General features: G+C 40.1%; 2 protein-coding genes across 2 annotated transcripts in view; both read left to right on the plus strand.

Annotated features, from left to right (window-relative positions):
* The window catches only part of LOC133632115 (zinc finger protein OZF-like), a 13,019-nt gene extending 578 nt beyond the window's left edge, over nt 1–12,441 (plus strand). Inside the window, exons 2-3 of the mRNA XM_062024348.1 lie at nt 4,810–5,064; nt 9,992–12,441. Of these exons, the coding sequence (XP_061880332.1) occupies nt 4,810–5,064; nt 9,992–10,956 (1,220 nt within the window). The 3' untranslated portion in view covers nt 10,957–12,441. The remainder of the gene's footprint in view (nt 1–4,809; nt 5,065–9,991) is intronic.
* Nucleotides 12,442–16,771: 4,330 nt separating this feature from the next.
* The window catches only part of LOC133631894 (gastrula zinc finger protein XlCGF57.1-like), a 13,860-nt gene continuing 13,131 nt past the window's right edge, over nt 16,772–17,500 (plus strand). Inside the window, exon 1 of the mRNA XM_062024074.1 lies at nt 16,772–17,054. Within this exon, the coding sequence (XP_061880058.1) occupies nt 16,940–17,054 (115 nt within the window). The 5' untranslated portion in view covers nt 16,772–16,939. The remainder of the gene's footprint in view (nt 17,055–17,500) is intronic.

A 17,500-nucleotide genomic window follows, 5' to 3' on the forward strand; every position in this document is an offset into this window, starting at 1 on the left:
GAGCAAATTAAATAATGATGTGAAAGAAGAGATGTTGGGGAAGAGTAAGAGATATGCAGTGTGTGAAGAGAAGACATGTCTACATCAACGTGCAGAGGATTGGAGGTAATAAAGAACAAGAATAATATGATTAGTTCCAAGTTTTATTTAGGAAGTTCTCCAAAAGTATCACCGCTCAAACAGTAAAATAAAGTTACCAAACCAGTCCTCAAGATGCACTTTTATTTCTTTTAAAATGGATCCCCATTCGTTGCTAGATACTAGCCCAGGGGTCGGCAACCTTTACCACTCAAAGAGCCATTTTGGCAAGTTTCACAAATTAAAGAAAGTAATGGGAGCCACAAAAAAAAATTTAAAATGAAAAACACCGCATACAAAGCTTAAATGCTTTGTGCTATGTTAACCAGGGGTCTCCGACACACGCACCGGCACGCACCGGCACGCACTTTAATGTGGAAATTTGATGTTAGTGCAGCCCGCGAGTTTTTGAATGAATGAATGTCGCTTGATAGCGTCATACTTGCCAACCCTGTCATACTTGCCAACCCTCTCATTTTTCCCGGGAGACTCCCGAATATCAGAGCGTGATGACACCGCATATGGCGCCCTCTACAGCCTGCCCTAACAGTGTACCTGCTCGACCACACGTAGAATGCAATTTCAGCTTGCTCACGTAAGTGACAGCAAGGCGTACTACCTCAGCAGCCACACATCTTACACTGACGGTACCAATACCCAGAATCCCATGCAGCGCTAACTCTTCCGCTCAACCAACGCACGGAGAGGGGGGGGTTGATGTGTGGGGGGATTTGGTGGTAGCGGGGGTGTATAATGTAGACCGGAAGAGTTAGGGCTGCATGGGATTCTGGGTAATGGTTGTGTTGTGTTTATGTTGTGTTACGGTGGGATGTTCTCCAGAAATGTGTTTTTCATTCTTTTTTGGTGTGGGTTCACAGTGTGGCGCATATTTGTAACATAACAATGTTAAAGTTGTTTGATACGGCTACCGTCAGTGTAAGCTGTGTGGCTGATGAGTAAGTATGCTTTGCTGTCTCCTGTGTGTGCAAGTAATAACAACATGCAACATGTGGCTGGACTGGCACGCTGTATGTAAATGCTATAGAGGACAATTACTGCAGTGCAATTAGGGCACGCCCTTTATTTAGTAATTAGAGTGTAAATAGGATTATTTTTTCCCTGGGAGTAATCTATGAGAGACACTGAGATCCATAAGTCTCCTGGGAAAATCGGGGGGGTCGGCATGTATGTAGCTGAGCCGCATCAGAGTGGTCAAGGAGCCGCATGCGGCTCCGGAGCCGCGGGTTGCCGACCCCTGCACTAGCCACTCATCTTACTGGGGTCCATGACGTAATACAAACATCTAAATAAAAAGTCAACAATACATATAAAACACATAGATGGTACTACAACCCATGAGAAACAGGTCAGTGGCTTGTCAAGACTTTCCAAAACAAGTCAAATTAGCTAACCTCAATGAACCCAAATATACATTAAAATAAGTATATTCTCACTAATAACAAGTGCACTTTTGCTCAATATGTTGACAAATATTCTTAAATTAGGTAAATGCTAGTGCCATTATCTTGACATAATGATATGCGCTCGGCATCATGATTTTTTTTTCATTCTTGAAGTAAGAAATTATTACTTTAAAAAAAGTAGTTTTATACTTGTGAGTGTTGATGACACAGCTGTGCAACAGTTGATATTCTAGTTTCGAGCATGTTTTACTCAATATAGGTCATCAAATCTCAGCAACAAGCTGTAATATCTTACTGAGATCATTTAGGACCAAAACACTTAAAACAAGTAAAACACTCTAACATGAAATCTGCTTAGTGAGAAGAATTATCTTATCAGACAGAAAATAAGCAAATATCACCCTTATTTGAGATATTTCATCTTACTTACATTTCAGTTTTTGCAGTGTAGGTGTGGCCCTTAATGAAAATGAGTTTGACACCCCTGCACTACTTCCATCTCGTGTCTCAAAACTGCCTTCAAATTTTCTATACAACAGAAACTACACATGAGTGCTGCAGAGAGCGACAACATTGTCGACGAAACTGGAAAGGTCACCTCGACAGTGTGGCAGTTTTTTGGGGGGGGGGTGTTTCCAAACGGACTGTAGTCAGACCAATGTGGTCTGCAAATTATGCAAGGCGCTCGTACGTCCTCACTAAGAGCGGTAATGCAACAAACCATGAATTGATTAACGTGGACCCCGACTTAAAGGCCTACTGAAATGAATGTTTTTTATTTAAACGGGAATAGCAGATCCATTCTATGTGTCATACTTGATCATTTTGCGTTATTGCCATATTTTTGCTGAAAGGATTTAGTATAGAACAACGTCGATAAAGTTCGCAACTTTTGGTCTCTGATAAAAAAAAAACTTGCCCCTACCGGAAGTAGCGTGACGTTGTCAGTTGTTCACTCCCTCATATTTTCCTATTGTTTTCAACGCAGCTAGAGCGATTCGGACCATTACCCCATTAATTTGAGCGAGGATGAAAGATTTGTGGATGAGGAACGTTAGAGTGACGGACTAGAATGCAGTGAAATACATATTTTTTTTCGCTCTGACCGTAACTTAGGTACAAGCTGACTCATTGGATTCCACACTCTCTCCTTTTTCTATTGTGGATCACGGAATTGTATTCTAAACCACCTCGGATACTATATCCTCTTGAAAATGAGAGTCGAGAACGCGAAATGGACATTCAGTGCCTTTTATCTCCACGACAATACATCGGCGAAACGCTTTAGCTACGAGCTAACGTGATAGCATCGTGCTTTAACTGCATATAGAAACAAAAAAATAAACCCCTGACTGGAAGGATAGATAGAAAATCAACAATACTATTAGACCGTGGACATGTAAATACACGGTTAATGCTTTCCAGGCTGGCGAAGGTTAACAATGCTGTGCTAACGACGCCATTGAAGCTAACTTAGCAACCGGACCGCTCAGAGCTATGCTAAAAACATTAGCTCTCCACCTACGCCAGCCAGCCCTCATCTGCTCATCAACACCCGTGCTCACCTGCGTTCCAGCGATCGGCGGAAGGACGAAGGACTTCACCCGATGCGTTTGGCGGCCCGGAGACGTAGGAAGTCAAGGTGAGGTCGCCGGCTTGCGCGTCTGCTCTCCAACAAAGTCCTCCTGGTTGTGTTGCTGTAGTCCGCTGCTAATACACAGATCCCACCTTCAACTGTCTTCTTTGCAGCCTTCATTGTTCATTAAACAAATTGCAAAAGATGTCCAGAATACTGTGGAATTATGAAATGAAAACAGAGCTTTTTGTATAGGATTCTACGGGGTACCATAACTTCCGTTAAACTGACTACGTCACGCGCATACGTCATCATACCGCGACGTTTCAGCCGGATATTTCCCGGGAAATTTTAAATGTCACTTTATAAGTTGGCATGTGTTTCAATGTTAAGATTTCATCATTGATATATAAACTATCAGACTGCGTGGTCGGTAGTAGTGGGTTTCAGTAGGCCTTTAAACAAGTTGAAAAACTTATTCGGGTGTTACAATTTAGTGGTCAATTGTATGGAATATGTACTGTACTGTGCAATCTACTAATAAAAGTCTCAATCAATAAAAGTCTCACCCTTCCAGCATAGTCACTCCATAGTAACATACGGCCGCCAGACAATTTTAGATGTCAATAAATCAAACTGTTTTAGACCAAAAGCCCTCAAGCCATACGACTCTTGAACGCATTAAAATAATCCCCTCAATTTCTCCCCAAAAATGTATTAACTCGCTGGAATATAAAGACAAAAAAACATACATCCATAAACATATATAACATATACACTACCGTTCAAAAGTTTGGGGTCACCCAAACAATTTTGTGGAATAGCCTTCATTTCTAAGAACAAGAATAGACTGTCGAGTTTCAGATGAAAGTTCTCTTTTTCTGGCCATTTTGAGCGTTTAATTGACCCCACAAATGTGATGCTCCAGAAACTCAATCTGCTCAAAGGAAGGTCAGTTTTGTAGCTTCTGTAACGAGCTAAACTGTTTTCAGATGTGTGAACATGATTGCACAAGGGTTTTCTAATCATCAATTAGCCTTCTGAGCCAATGAGCAAACACATTGTACCATTAGAACACTGGAGTGATAGTTGCTGGAAATGGGCCTCTATACACCTATGTAGATATTGCACCAAAAACCAGACATTTGCAGCTAGAATAGTCATTTACCACATTAGCAATGTATAGAGTGTATTTCTTTAAAGTTAAGACTAGTTTAAAGTTATCTTCATTGAAAAGTACAGTGCTTTTCCTTCAAAAATAAGGACATTTCAATGTGACCCCAAACTTTTGAACGGTAGTGTATAACAATATAACATACTTCCATAAATATATGCAAAAGTGCAATATATTTATCTGTACAGTAATGTATTTATTTATATCTGCACCTTATTGCTCTTTTATCCTGCACTACCATGAGCTAATGCAACAAAATGTTGTTCTTATCTGTACTGTAAAGTTCAAATTTGAATGACAATAAAAAGGAAGTCTAAGTCTATTCATCCCACCAGAAACCTTCTCTACTGATAAATAACACATTTGGTAAGTTGGAAATTGCATTACTGTATTTTTTGGCAGGCTTAGATTAGTCATGACAAATATAAACAATTATTGATATCGGTCAATATAAAAACTTCCGCCATATAGCCCAGCCTTAATCGTACATATCGAGGACGTCACATCATGGATCATGTCTGAGACAAAAGTGTGCTTGTTTTGTTTGTGTCTTGCAGACGTCCAGCAGCTGATCGGTAATCCAGAAGAAGTTTCCCCTCAGTTAGGGGGGAGCTCCACTTTGAAGCAGGAGACTCCACAACCACCCTGCATTAAAAAGGAAGAGGAGGAACTCTGCATCACTCAGGAGGGAGAGTGTCTTCTAGGACGAGAGGAAGCTGATTACACCAAGTTTCCACTGAGTATTCTCTCTGTGAAGACTGAAGATGATGAAGAGAAACCACAACTAGACAACCTCTTAGCTCCACTATCAGGTACAGAGGCTGAAGACAAGGTTGAAGAACCTTTGAGCAGCGATACAGACTCACAAACACTTTTAAATGCTCTAAAACGCAGAGAGATGAGAATTGAGGTGCTCAGTTTGGGCTAAAAACGTTCTTAAAAAGAGCAGTTTGACACCACACATGAGAACACACACAGGAGAAAATACATTTAAAGGATTAGTTTGCGGTAAAAGCTTTGTGTGTGGTGTGAGTGCTGTTCTTGTTTTTTCAATATGATCATTTGAGTTTGTAATGGTTAACCAAAATAACTACCGTGTTTTCCTGACTATGGAGCGCACCGGTGTATAAGCCGAGCCCAAAATTTTAGAAGAAAACATATATTTCCGTATATTAACCCATAGGACTATAAGCCGCAGATATATATGTGTGAAATGAGTTATTTACACAGAAAGATTCCAAACGGTGTGTTACGTCCGGGTCGCATTGTGCTGCGAGGTTCGTTCACCCGGGATGCAAACAGACAACTCCGGACAAGACTTGCAGGTAGGAACGTGATTTATTCTCATAAATCAGAAAACGAAGACAGGAACAAACCAAACGAAGCGGGCCTAACACAAGGAAAGCTAGCCGAATAGCTCACAAGGAAAACACTAAGACGGGACTTAGCGTAAGACACGCACAGGGAACTAGAAAACATTGAACGTAGCAGTTGCGTAAAGCAAACAAAGAAGCCAGACCGACTGACTGGCAAAGGCAGGCTTAAATACTGTCGCTGATTACAAACAGGTGCGCGCCCAGAACACAATAGGCAGGTGAAAATAATAAGTAGCTATGGTAACCAACTCAGAGGTGCACAAACAGGAACTAAAGGAGTCCAAAGCTAACAGAAACCTTAAACAGACTATGATCCGGGCAGCAGATCATAACACGGTGCCTGTAACACGGTAGTAAAACGACTGATCCAACAAAACGGAAGTCATCGTCATGGACCCACTAGCTAGCTCCCTAATCAGCTAAACAGACTCAATAACTCTACGGTGACATCTTGGTGAATTTACTGAGGAAATTTTGAAACTGAAACAATACAAAAATAATGCCATTGTAAGTTAAAGGCCTACTGAAATTAATTTTTTTTATTTGAACGGGGATAGCAGATCCATTCTATGTGTCGTACTTGATCATTTCGCGATATTGCCATATTTTTGCTGAAAGGATTTAGTAGAGAACGACGACGATAAAGGTGGCAACTTTTCGTCGCTGATAAAAAAAAGCCTTGCCGATACCGGAAGTAGTGTGACGTCACCGGAGGAAGGACTCCTCACATTTTCCCATTGTTTACAATGCAGCGAGAGAGATTCGGACCGAGAAAGCGACGATTACCCCATTAATTTGAGCGAGGATGAAAGATTTGTGGATGAGGAACGTGAGAGTGAAGGACTACAGTGCAGTGCAGGACGTATCTTTTTTCGCTCTGACCGTAACTTAGGTACAAGGGTTCATTGGATTCCACACTTTCTCCTTTTTCTATTGTGGATCACGAATTTGTATTTTAAACCACCTCGGATACTATATCCTCTTGAAAATGAGAGTCGAGAACGCGAAATGGACATTCACAGTGACTCCTATCTCCACGACAATACATCGGCGAAGCTCTTTAGCTACGGAGCTAACGTGATAGCATCGGGCTCAAATGCAGATAGAAACAAAATAAATAAATCCCTGACTGGAAGGATAGACAGAAGATCAACAATACTATTAAACCATGGACATGTAACTACACGGTTAATAATTCCCAGCTTGGCGAAGCTTAACAATGCTGTTGCTAACGACGCCATTGAAGATAACTTAGCAACGGGACCTCACAGAGCTATGATAATAACATTAGCTATCCACCTACGCCAGCCCTCATCTGCTCATCAACACCCATGCTCACCTGCGTTCCAGCGATCGACGGAAGGACGAAGGACTTCACCCGATCATCCGTGCGGTCGGCGGCTAGGTCGGCTAGTGCGTCTGCTATCCAAGTCAAAGTCCTCCTGGTTGTGTTGCTGTAGTCCGCCGCTAATACACCGATCCCACCTACAACTTTCTTCTTTGCAGTCTTCATACGTAAGACTTACCTATCAAGGAGGAAATTAGCAAGTTTGGCATCCGATGAAAAAATCTTCTCCGCCTTCAATCGTCTCCATCTTTCAAAGGCATCCCCGATACAAATGAATAAGTTGAGAATGGTAACGAGGCCTTTTAGATTGACTAAGGTCTGACATGTTTAGTAACTTTACCAGTGGCAGTAGCTAGATGAAGACGGCGGTGCGTAGCCGGCAACCTGGATGTGACACACTCACACTCAAATTGGTCAAACAGTAGAGGGCGGGGCATCGAAATAAAAACAATACCAATATTTCGGGGCTGTAAATCCATTTTTGAAATGAGCATATCCCGGCAGAACCACCGTTATCAGTTATCGAGGTATTCAAAAAGAACATGATTTATTAATGCCTGTTGACATATCAGGGCCATTTAATGATGACTTGACATGAAATTATTACATGTGGCTCCTTTTTAAAACACATTTTGCGAGTCTAAATAAAAGAAATACAATTTGAGCAAAACCTAAAAGATTTAAGCTTTTACCAAAGGCATCAATCATAAATGAAGCTTTCAGCACATACGCAATGTTGACATCTATAGTTCTATTATAATCATGACGGGGAAAAACACGCTACTGGCAAACGCCGCGTGCAATAGTAGCAAACATCAGTAGACGTGAAGTTAAATCATGAAATGCAAACTTACCCAAGCAAAAACGATGCATTAGTTCCAGTGAAAGGAACTTTGAAAGCTCCAGGATGTCATGATCCGTAGTCCAGATCATGTTTTCGTTATGTTCTGTTAGTTTAACTCCATAGTTCCTGTTTTTTGTGCACTCTTGTTTGTTTTGGTTGCCATGGTTGCGTATGATTTTCACCTGCCACTGGTATTCGGGACGCTCACCTGGCTCTAATCAAAATCAAGAGACACTATTGAAACCTGCTTTTGTCAGTCAGTCGGCCTGGCGTCATTGTTCGGTTCATGTCTGATTCCAGGTTTATGCCAAGTGTTCGCTTCATGCCTTGTATACGTAAGTTTTTCTTTGTTCATGCCACAGCTGGTAAGTTTTCCATGTTATAGTTTATGCTAAGTGTTAGTTTAGCTCCAAGTGCGATCAGCGCGTTTTGTGCCTTCGCCTTGTTTTCCGTTTTTTGTAGTACTTTGAGTTTTGAGAAGGTTAATAAATACGTTCGTACCTGCAAGCCTTGTCCGGAATAGTCCGTTTGCATCCCGGGAGAACAAACCTCGCGGCAAGCTGCAACCAAACCGTGACACAGGATACCAAAACATTTTGGACAATTCCATGGGATGGCACTTCGAGTTCATATGTGAGTAAAGGCAGGTGGCCAAATACTTTTGGCAATATAGTGTAGTTCAAAGACTACAGCTGAGTAAAAATACTGCAAGAAGGTTCCACTGATCAGCGTTCTTCAGCGCAGCCAAACAAAAGTTCCTGCAAGTCAAAAGTTCCTTTTCGTTATTCTTTCTCTCTGTTGTCAAGTTTGTTGTAATTGAAATACACAAGAAATAAACAAGTTGTCCTTGCATACTGTAATGGCGGTTGTGTGTTTGAAAAGTAGGTTTTAGGAAAGCCCAATCAATCAGCGGTCGACAGCACAACTATTAGAAAGTCCCACTTAGCTACGAGGAACTAAAAATAGTTCCCGTGAAACTATTTATCTACCTAGGTAATATTATGTGGAAACACGGGGAACCTTATTTACCTGGGTATATGGGAAAGTTCCTGCGGTGGAAAAGGGCCTATTAATCCATCATTCTGGCAAGGCCCTAAATCAGGGGTGTCCAAAGTGCGGCCCGCAGCTAATAGTTTACCGGCCCGCCACACGTTCTGGAAATGCTATTGCAAAAATTAAAAAAAAACATTAAAAAAAGTGGAATGAGGTGAAATCTAACTAGAAAAAGTTGCAATGTTGACACACAGCTGCCATGCAGGCTGTTTTTTTTCCTTTATTTTTCTTTTTTGCCATTTCTCAAAAAAAAAAGAAAAAAATAACTCAATGTTTTAATGAATTATTGACCTGTTCAAGGCTCCAATTATTTCAAATATTTCACTTTAAAATGTTTTATGTGGAAAATATTGTGTGGTTGCCATACAAAAACATCAATGTTTTCTTTGACAAAAGAGTATAAAACACACAAAATAATAGTTCAAACGTAATATCGACAGATATATCTGAAGTTGATCTCGTAAGTTAAGTGTTGAAAGTAAAAAAAAAACTAAATCGCTTTATGAATGGGACACTTTTGGGTCCCAAATATATTTAATGGGATTTTATTTGTCTTTTCACTGTGATTACTCAAAAATAATAATGAATGGTGTCCTGCATTGTTGATCTTTTTAAGGCTCTAATTACTTCACATCAAACATTGCTTTTTGCATGTTTTGGGCAGTGGGGGAAATACTGCATATTTCACTTTTATTATAAAAAACAAAGTTGTCTTTGACAGAAAAGGCATAAAACCTTTTTGGTTTTTTTTAATTTTATTTCAACCTGAAGTTGATATACTGTAGAGATTTACTGTAAGCATTAAAAATATATATATATATAATAATTTGACATGTTTTTTTTTACATTTTAATGACTTAGACCCTTTATGGTCCCCGGGAGCCCTAAAGGTAAAAAAAAAACAAAATCCATATATTTTGTTATGGTTTGAAAATGAAAAATATCAAAATGGCCCCCTCATGCTTTAATTTTTACGTGTGCGGCCCTCAGTGGAAAAAGTTTGGACACCCCTGCCCTAAATGAATGGCCATGAAACACTACACACACATACAGTACATAGAAGAAAGTGTGTAGCGAGTTCATGTCTGAAGCGTATTTGTGTTGTTTGTTTCTTGCAGACGTCCAGCAGCTGATTGGTCATCCAGAAGAACTTCCCCCTCCATCAGGATGGAGCTCCACTTTGAAGCAGGAGACTCCACAGCCACCCCACATTAAAAAGGAAGAGGAGGAACTCTGGATCACTCAGGAGGGAGAGTGTCTTCTAGGACGAGAGGAAGCTGATTACACAAAGTTGCCACTGACTGTTGTCTCTATAAAGACTGAATATGATGAAGAGAAACCACAACTAGACAACCTCTTAGCTCCACTGTCAGAAAGTGAGGCTGAAGACGAAGTTGAAGAACCTATGATCAGTGATACAGACTGTGAAGATGATGTGAGGACTCACACTGACAACAAACCCTCTGAATGCTCTAAAAAGAGGAGCGTTCAAACACATTTCAGCTGCTCAGCTTGTGCTAAAAGCTTCACTAAAAAGAGCACTTTGACTCGACACATGAGAACACACACGGGTGAAAAACCATTTAAATGTTCATTTTGTGGTAAAGGCTTTTCTATAAAATGCAATTTGACTGCACACATAAGAACGCACACGGGAGAGAAACCATGTACATGTTCAGTTTGCGGTAAAAGCTTCTCTCTCAAAAAGAATTTGACTGACCACATGAGAACGCACACAGGAGAAAGACCGTTTAATTGCTCAATCTGCCGTAAAAGTTTTACAAAAAAGTGCCATTTGACTCAACACGTGGGAGCGCACACTGGACAAAAACCGTTTATATGCTCAGTTTGTGGTAAAAGCTTTTCTCAGTCGAGCCATTTGACACGACACGTAAGAACGCACACGGGAGAAAAACCTTTTAATTGTTTAGTTTGTGGTAAGGGTTTCACTAAAAAGATTAGTTTCACTCAACACATGGGAAAACATACAGGAGAAAAACCATTTAGTTGTTCAGTACGCGGTAAAAGATTCCATCACAATGTAGACACAGTAAGACACATAAGAACACACACAGGAGAATAACCAATCAGCTGTTTAGATTGTGGTATGTTGCTCACATGTGAGGACATCAACCCAAACCCAAATTGCTATTGTTACAAACTGCACTCCCCATTGTATTTGTTTATATTGTATATTTTATATGAAAGGTGTGTTCTGCACAGTAATGCTATACATAAATATGAATTGTAATTATCAGGAACACAGTAATGGATCTGTGGTATGTACAAAATTATAACATAACAACTCATTGCAACAACATAGTTGACCTGTTTAAGATTTAAAAAGCAGGTGGTGATAAAAGACTTCCCTGCAATTACCATGAATTGATTAACTTAACCAAGTTGAAAAACTTATTCGGGTGTTACCATTTAGTGGTCAATTGTACGGAATATGTACTGTACTGTGCAATCTACTAATAAAAGTTTCAATCAATCAATCAATGCTGTGAGATGTTACATGATGTTGGTGGTTCACAACTTCTTGAGCGAGTAAAAATGGGAGTAAAAAAATTACATTTTTCGCATTTTTGTTTACACCAGTTGCATGTAGTACCGATGAATACCGGTATCGATAAGGAATACCGATATTGGTATCGAAATTGATCACATCCTGACGATGTACATTCCTACTCAATAGCCTCCACCATCTAGTTGATGATCCTGCACGGATTGGGAAATATGAAAATGGTTCCAATCTGGATTTCTTCCTTCCTTCTTCACCAGACAATCATGTTGTCACTGTCGGTGCTCCTTTGACCACCGTGTCGTATCTACTCTGGCTAATGTGGAGAATGCATATATGTTTAAGAGTTCTTTCTTTGTTCATGGCCATGTTTGGAGCATCTAGTACTTTTCCTTTGTATATTCTACCAGTTTCTCTTTGTCTTCAGAGGTCTGTTTAGTGTCTTAACCATCGGAATGTGAATACATCACCCACTTCTTCCTTATCAGTGTTGCGAGAGGAAGAGGTGGGGTCTTTCTTTGTGTGCAAGAAGCTGGCTCTTCCGTTTGAGTGTCAGATCAACTAGAGTAGCCGATATGAATGTATTGGTTAAGCTGATCCCCTGAAATTTCAGTAAAACTTCATAATATTCCTATTCTGTCTTGGTGGTCCTTCTTACTCAGCATATATGTCATCGAAAGAACTTGGGATCGACCAGTAATTTAGATTCCCTGGGAGGAAGAGCTGGTCGACGCAACAATTACTACAATCTTCCAGCAATAAGCAAATCTGGGGAAGCGTAGAGTTTCCGAAGAGCCATATTTGAGGTATTTCAGTGTTTGGATATGTTTATCTTCTTCTATTTTGAGGAATTATTTTGGTTTATGTGCCGTCACGTGGGTTCACTTCCTGTTGTATGTAAACACGTCCATGTATGGATCTTCATATTGACCTTTTATTGTATAGTAGTTGTGTTTTAATATCTTGCTTTATTGCCTAAATAATAATTATAATCTGGCAACTTATGACCGCATTTGGAAAATGTATGACGTTTTTTTATTTCATCGATCAAGACGTGTTGTTGTTGTTTGGTGTTTGTTTTGTGTGTGGTGTTTTGTATCGCTTTGTTATTGAAATAAAGACTAAAGTTAAAAAAAAGTTCATATTAATCATTTAGGTCTAAAAGAGTACAGCCTGTATCTTTATGTGCACAATTGAATGTTTTAGTTGTTCAGATACTTATGTGATAATACAAGTTTAGATTGGCGGATGACGTTAGTTATGGAGAAAGATGTTAACGTGTCTTGTATTCTTGTTTGCATTTAGGATAGCTAGTGATTAGTATGATAGCTGCTAGATAGTAATTAGTGGCTGCTATGGGTATTAGCTGTGAGTTACCGCCTTTGCTTGCAACCTACCTAGTGATCAGTGCACTAGCTTGCGTTTCAAGATGATGAGCAGTGTCACCAGTCTTTGAGTGCGGTTGTCGGTCACGCTTTTACGCTAATGTTAGAATAATTATGTATATATTATCACACAACTCTTATGCTTAAGGGCCGTTGCTATAGTTAGTATCAGTTGTGCTGAAATTGTATTTTTCTTTGTCTGTGCAAAGCTGGCAATCCAAAAGATTGCCATCCAGTCTCGTATCAGTGTTTGTTTCCAGAATCGGCCTGCTGACTGCCAAGGCCGAACATCGAGTACCGTGACGCAGACAGAGCAGAGACAAGGCGATATCACGACTTTCAGCACATTTGCATTTTTGTGTAATCATATATTGTGTCTAACTGGAGCTGTCGGGATGACCCCCTTCCCTCAGCGACAGCTTCAGTGATGTAACCAGGGACCCCCCAAATAAATAGAGGAAGCACTTTTAGAGCTAGACTTTTAGAACATAGTTTGGATCTGTAACTAGAGTACAGCCCAAAACACGTCTCTCCTCAATTGAGCAAAATTTAACTCTGTCTCTGCATGATTCCTTGCTTCTCGTCTGTTTAATACATGTCATCTGTGTTTGAACCTGACAGCTAATTTGTATTTGGAATGGTAAAACTAACTCTGGGGAGTTTTCAAGGGTTCAGGGAACTTTATTGTCATTCCAGAGTAGCAGGGTGAGCTTGCCCATCGCTGTCTTAAAGGCCTACTGAAATAAAAAAACAATTATTTAAACGGGGATAGCAGATCCATTCTATGTGTCATACTTGATCATTTTGCGATATTGCCATATTTTTGCTGAAAGGATTTAGTAGAGAACAACGACGATAAAGGTCGCAACTCTTGGTCGCTGATAAAAAAAAAACCTTGCCTATACCGGAAGTAGCGTGACGTCACCGGAAGAAGGGCTCCTCACATTTTCCCATTGTTTACAATGCAGCGAGAGAGATTCGGACCGAGAAAGCGACGATTACCCCATTAATTTGAGCGAGGATGAAAGATTTGTGGATGAGGAAAGTGAGAGTGAAGGACTACAGTGACATATCTTTTTTCGCTCTGACCGTAACTTGGGTACAAGGGTTCGTTGGATTCCACACTTTCTCGTTTTTCTATTGTGGATCACAGATTTGTATTTTAAACCACCTCGGATACTATATCCTCTTGAAAATGAGAGTCGAGAACGCGAAATGGACATTCACAGTGACTTTTATCTCCACGGCAATACACCGGCGAAACACTTTAGCTACTGAGCTAACATGATAGCATCGGGCTCAAATGCAGATAGAAACAAAATAAATAAATCCCTGACTGGAAGGATAGACAGAAGATCAACAATACTATTAAACCATGGACATGTAACTACACGGTTAATAATTCCCAGCTTGGCGAAGCTTAACAATGCTGTTGCTAACGACACCATTGAAGCTAACTTAGCAACGGGACCTCACAGATCTATGATAAAAACATTAGCGCTCCACCTACGCCAGCCCTCATCTGCTCATCAACACCCGCGCTCACCTGCGTTCCAGCGATCGACGGAAGGACGAAGGACTTCACCCGATCATCCGTGCGGTCGGCGGCTAGCGTCGGCTAGCGCGTCTGCTATCCAAGTCAAAGTCCTCCTAGTTGTGTTGCGGCAGCCAGCCGCTAATACACCGATCCCACCTACAGCTTTCTTCTTTGCAGTCTTCATTGTTCATTAAACAAATTGCAAAAGATTCACCAACACAGATGTCCAGAATACTGTGGAATTTTGAGATGAAAACAGAGCTTTTTGTATTGGATTCAATGGGGTACCAAACTTCCGTTTCAACAATTGACGTCACGCGCATACGTCATCATACATAGACGTTTTCAACCGGAAGTTTAGCTGGAAATTTAAAATTGCACTTTATAAGTTAACCCGGCCGTATTGGCATGTGTTGCAATGTTAAGATTTCATCATTGATATATAAACTATCAGACTGCGTGGTCGGTAGTAGTGGCTCTCAGTAGGCCTTTAAAGGCGCGTGAGACCTCATTTCCACCAGGTGCTGTTGGCCTATCATGAATTTAGGCCGCCATTTGCGATCACTATGTAATCGGGAGGGTTTGGAATCATTTCTGTTGTTTGCAAATAACCAGCAGGCCGCATTGAAATGTTAATTATGTTGTATTTTGCCCAGTAAACTGCCTTTTTTATGCTGTTTTGCAAAACCCATGTCACGTGACCTCATTGGCTGGTTCTGAGACAGGATCGATTGCTTCAGTCTTAGTTTACCAGAAGTGAGTCTTGCTATTTAAGCATCAAATTTTTTGACACTGACTTTTTCAGCATTTAATTTTTTTTAAACTGAATTTTTGTGCACTGATGTTTTTAACACTCAATTTTTACACACTGATTTTTTTTTACACTGAATTTTAAAATACTGATTTTGGTTCAATGAAATTGTCAGCATAATCTAATGTCAAAAAAAATTCGGTCACAAAATTCAAACACAAAAAATTCAGTTACCAAAAAGCTTTCGTAGAAAAAGAGAACATTTTGCACCCCAAAATTTGGGCCTAAGTCTTCCTAAAAAATAGAAGATTTGAATCCAAATAACAGAAGCTCAAAACTGATTGATTGAAACTTTTATTAGTAGATTGCACAGTACAGTACATATTGCGTACACTTGACCACTAAATGGTAACACCTCAATAAGTTTTTTAACTTGTTTAAGTCGGGGTCCACGTTAATCAATTCATGGTAGTAATGGCAATTCATGGTAACTAATATTGTGAGTAAAAATACTTTTTTCAAAATAATTAACCGAATACACTAAATTGGCCCTAGTGTGTGAATGTGAGTGTGAATGTTGTCTGTCTATCTGTGTTGGCCCTGCGATGAGGTGGCGACTTGTCCAGGGTGTACTCCGCCTTCCGCCCGAATGCAGCTGAGATAGGCTCCAGCATCCCCTGCGACCCCTGGGGGGACAAGCGGTAGGAAATGGATGGATGGATGGACTTTTGTGAATCATATTCAACCTGGAAATGACAATGTGTGTGCTCTGTGCTAAATTAATTAGATTTTTTCCATACAAAAACTAGACTTTTCACTTTCAAAGTTTCTTTTTTTTAATTAACTACACCACTTTTGACCGTAGTTTAGCTTCCTATGCCCTTGCCTTTTTTTTTTTTTTACAAGAAGTAGATCTACACTACAAGTGCTTTTTTTTGTTTATTCAAAACGATCATTTAAGTTTGTGGCCTAGTGGTTAGAGTGTCCGCCCTGAGATCGGTAGGTTGTGAGCTCAAACCCCGGCCGAGTCATACCAAAGACTATAAAAATGGGACCCATTACCTCCCTGCTTGGCACTCAGCATCAAGGGTTGGAATTGGGGGTTAAAGCACCAAAAATGCACAGCTGCTGCTCACTGCTCCCCTCACCTCCCAGGGGGTGATCAAGGGTGCCGAGAATAATTTCGCCACACCTAGTGTGTGTGTGACAATCATTGGTACTTTAACTTTAATCATTTAAGTTTGTAAAGGTTGTTAACTCAAATATCCCTCCTGTGTTTTTGTAATGATTATATACTCTCTGCGATGTTACCATGAATTGATTAACGTGGACCCCGACTTAAACAAGTTGAAAAACTTACTCGGATATTACCATTTAGTGGTCAATTGTACGGAATATGTACTGTACAATCTACTAATACAAGTTTCAATCAATCAATCAAAAATCATGTATGGCCTTTTTCTGGCCGAAAATGTTTGTGCCTGCGAATGGATAAAAGTTTATTTTTTATTTTTTTTGTTGTAGTTGTCGATTGTTCGAGGTTATTAGCAGATACTTTCGCAAAGCGTTGTTTAAAAAAATAAAATGTAAAAAAAAAAGTAAAACGCCTTATTTTGATAAAACTGCCGTGAAGTAGGGAACGGAAGTTGATGACTTCTGGCGCATGCGCAAACTGATCGAGCAGCAGAAAAAGAAAAAAAAACCAAGATGGCGGACTGACTCGCTGTGCTTGTCCGGAGAAGTTTCACATTTACCATCTTACAGCAATTTAGAGTCAAAGCGAGCACAGCAACACATGTCTAAATATTATTCGTCTTTGCTAAAGTCAATGAAATGTAAGTGTTGTCTGACGTGAAGACGTGATAGAAGATGGACGACTACTGCTATGCTAAGATGGCGACGTCCGCTAAAAGAGAACATGAAAGAGAATCAGCGCCACCAACTTCCAGCAAATCACCAACGGAGATAAAGACGAAAGATGAAGGTGAGTGACTTGACGTTTTGTCATTTGAAAGCTATTATCAGCCCGTAAATGAGTGTTGATGATAAATTAACTAATTTATTTATATATACACACACATATATATATATATTTAAATATATAATATATAAATATATATATATATATGAGGCTATATCATCCCTACAAGCCTGTTTCGCAAGTTTCCCTACTCGTCAGGGGATTTTATAAAATCCCAGGGAAACCTGCGAAACAGGCTTGTATTGTGTTTACTTTCTAACCACTAGGCCCTTTCAGTTGTTAGAGTGTCCGCCTTGAGATCGGTAGGTTGTGAGTTCAAACCCCGGTCGAGTCATACCAAAGACTATAAAAATGGGACCCATTACTGCTCCCCTCACCTCCCAGGGGGTGATCAAGGGTGATGGGTCAAATGCAGAGAATCATTTCGCCACAACCTATTGTGTGTGTGA

Source organism: Entelurus aequoreus, linkage group LG17 (assembly GCF_033978785.1).
Source record: "Entelurus aequoreus isolate RoL-2023_Sb linkage group LG17, RoL_Eaeq_v1.1, whole genome shotgun sequence".
Classification (NCBI taxonomy): Eukaryota; Metazoa; Chordata; class Actinopteri; order Syngnathiformes; family Syngnathidae; genus Entelurus; species Entelurus aequoreus.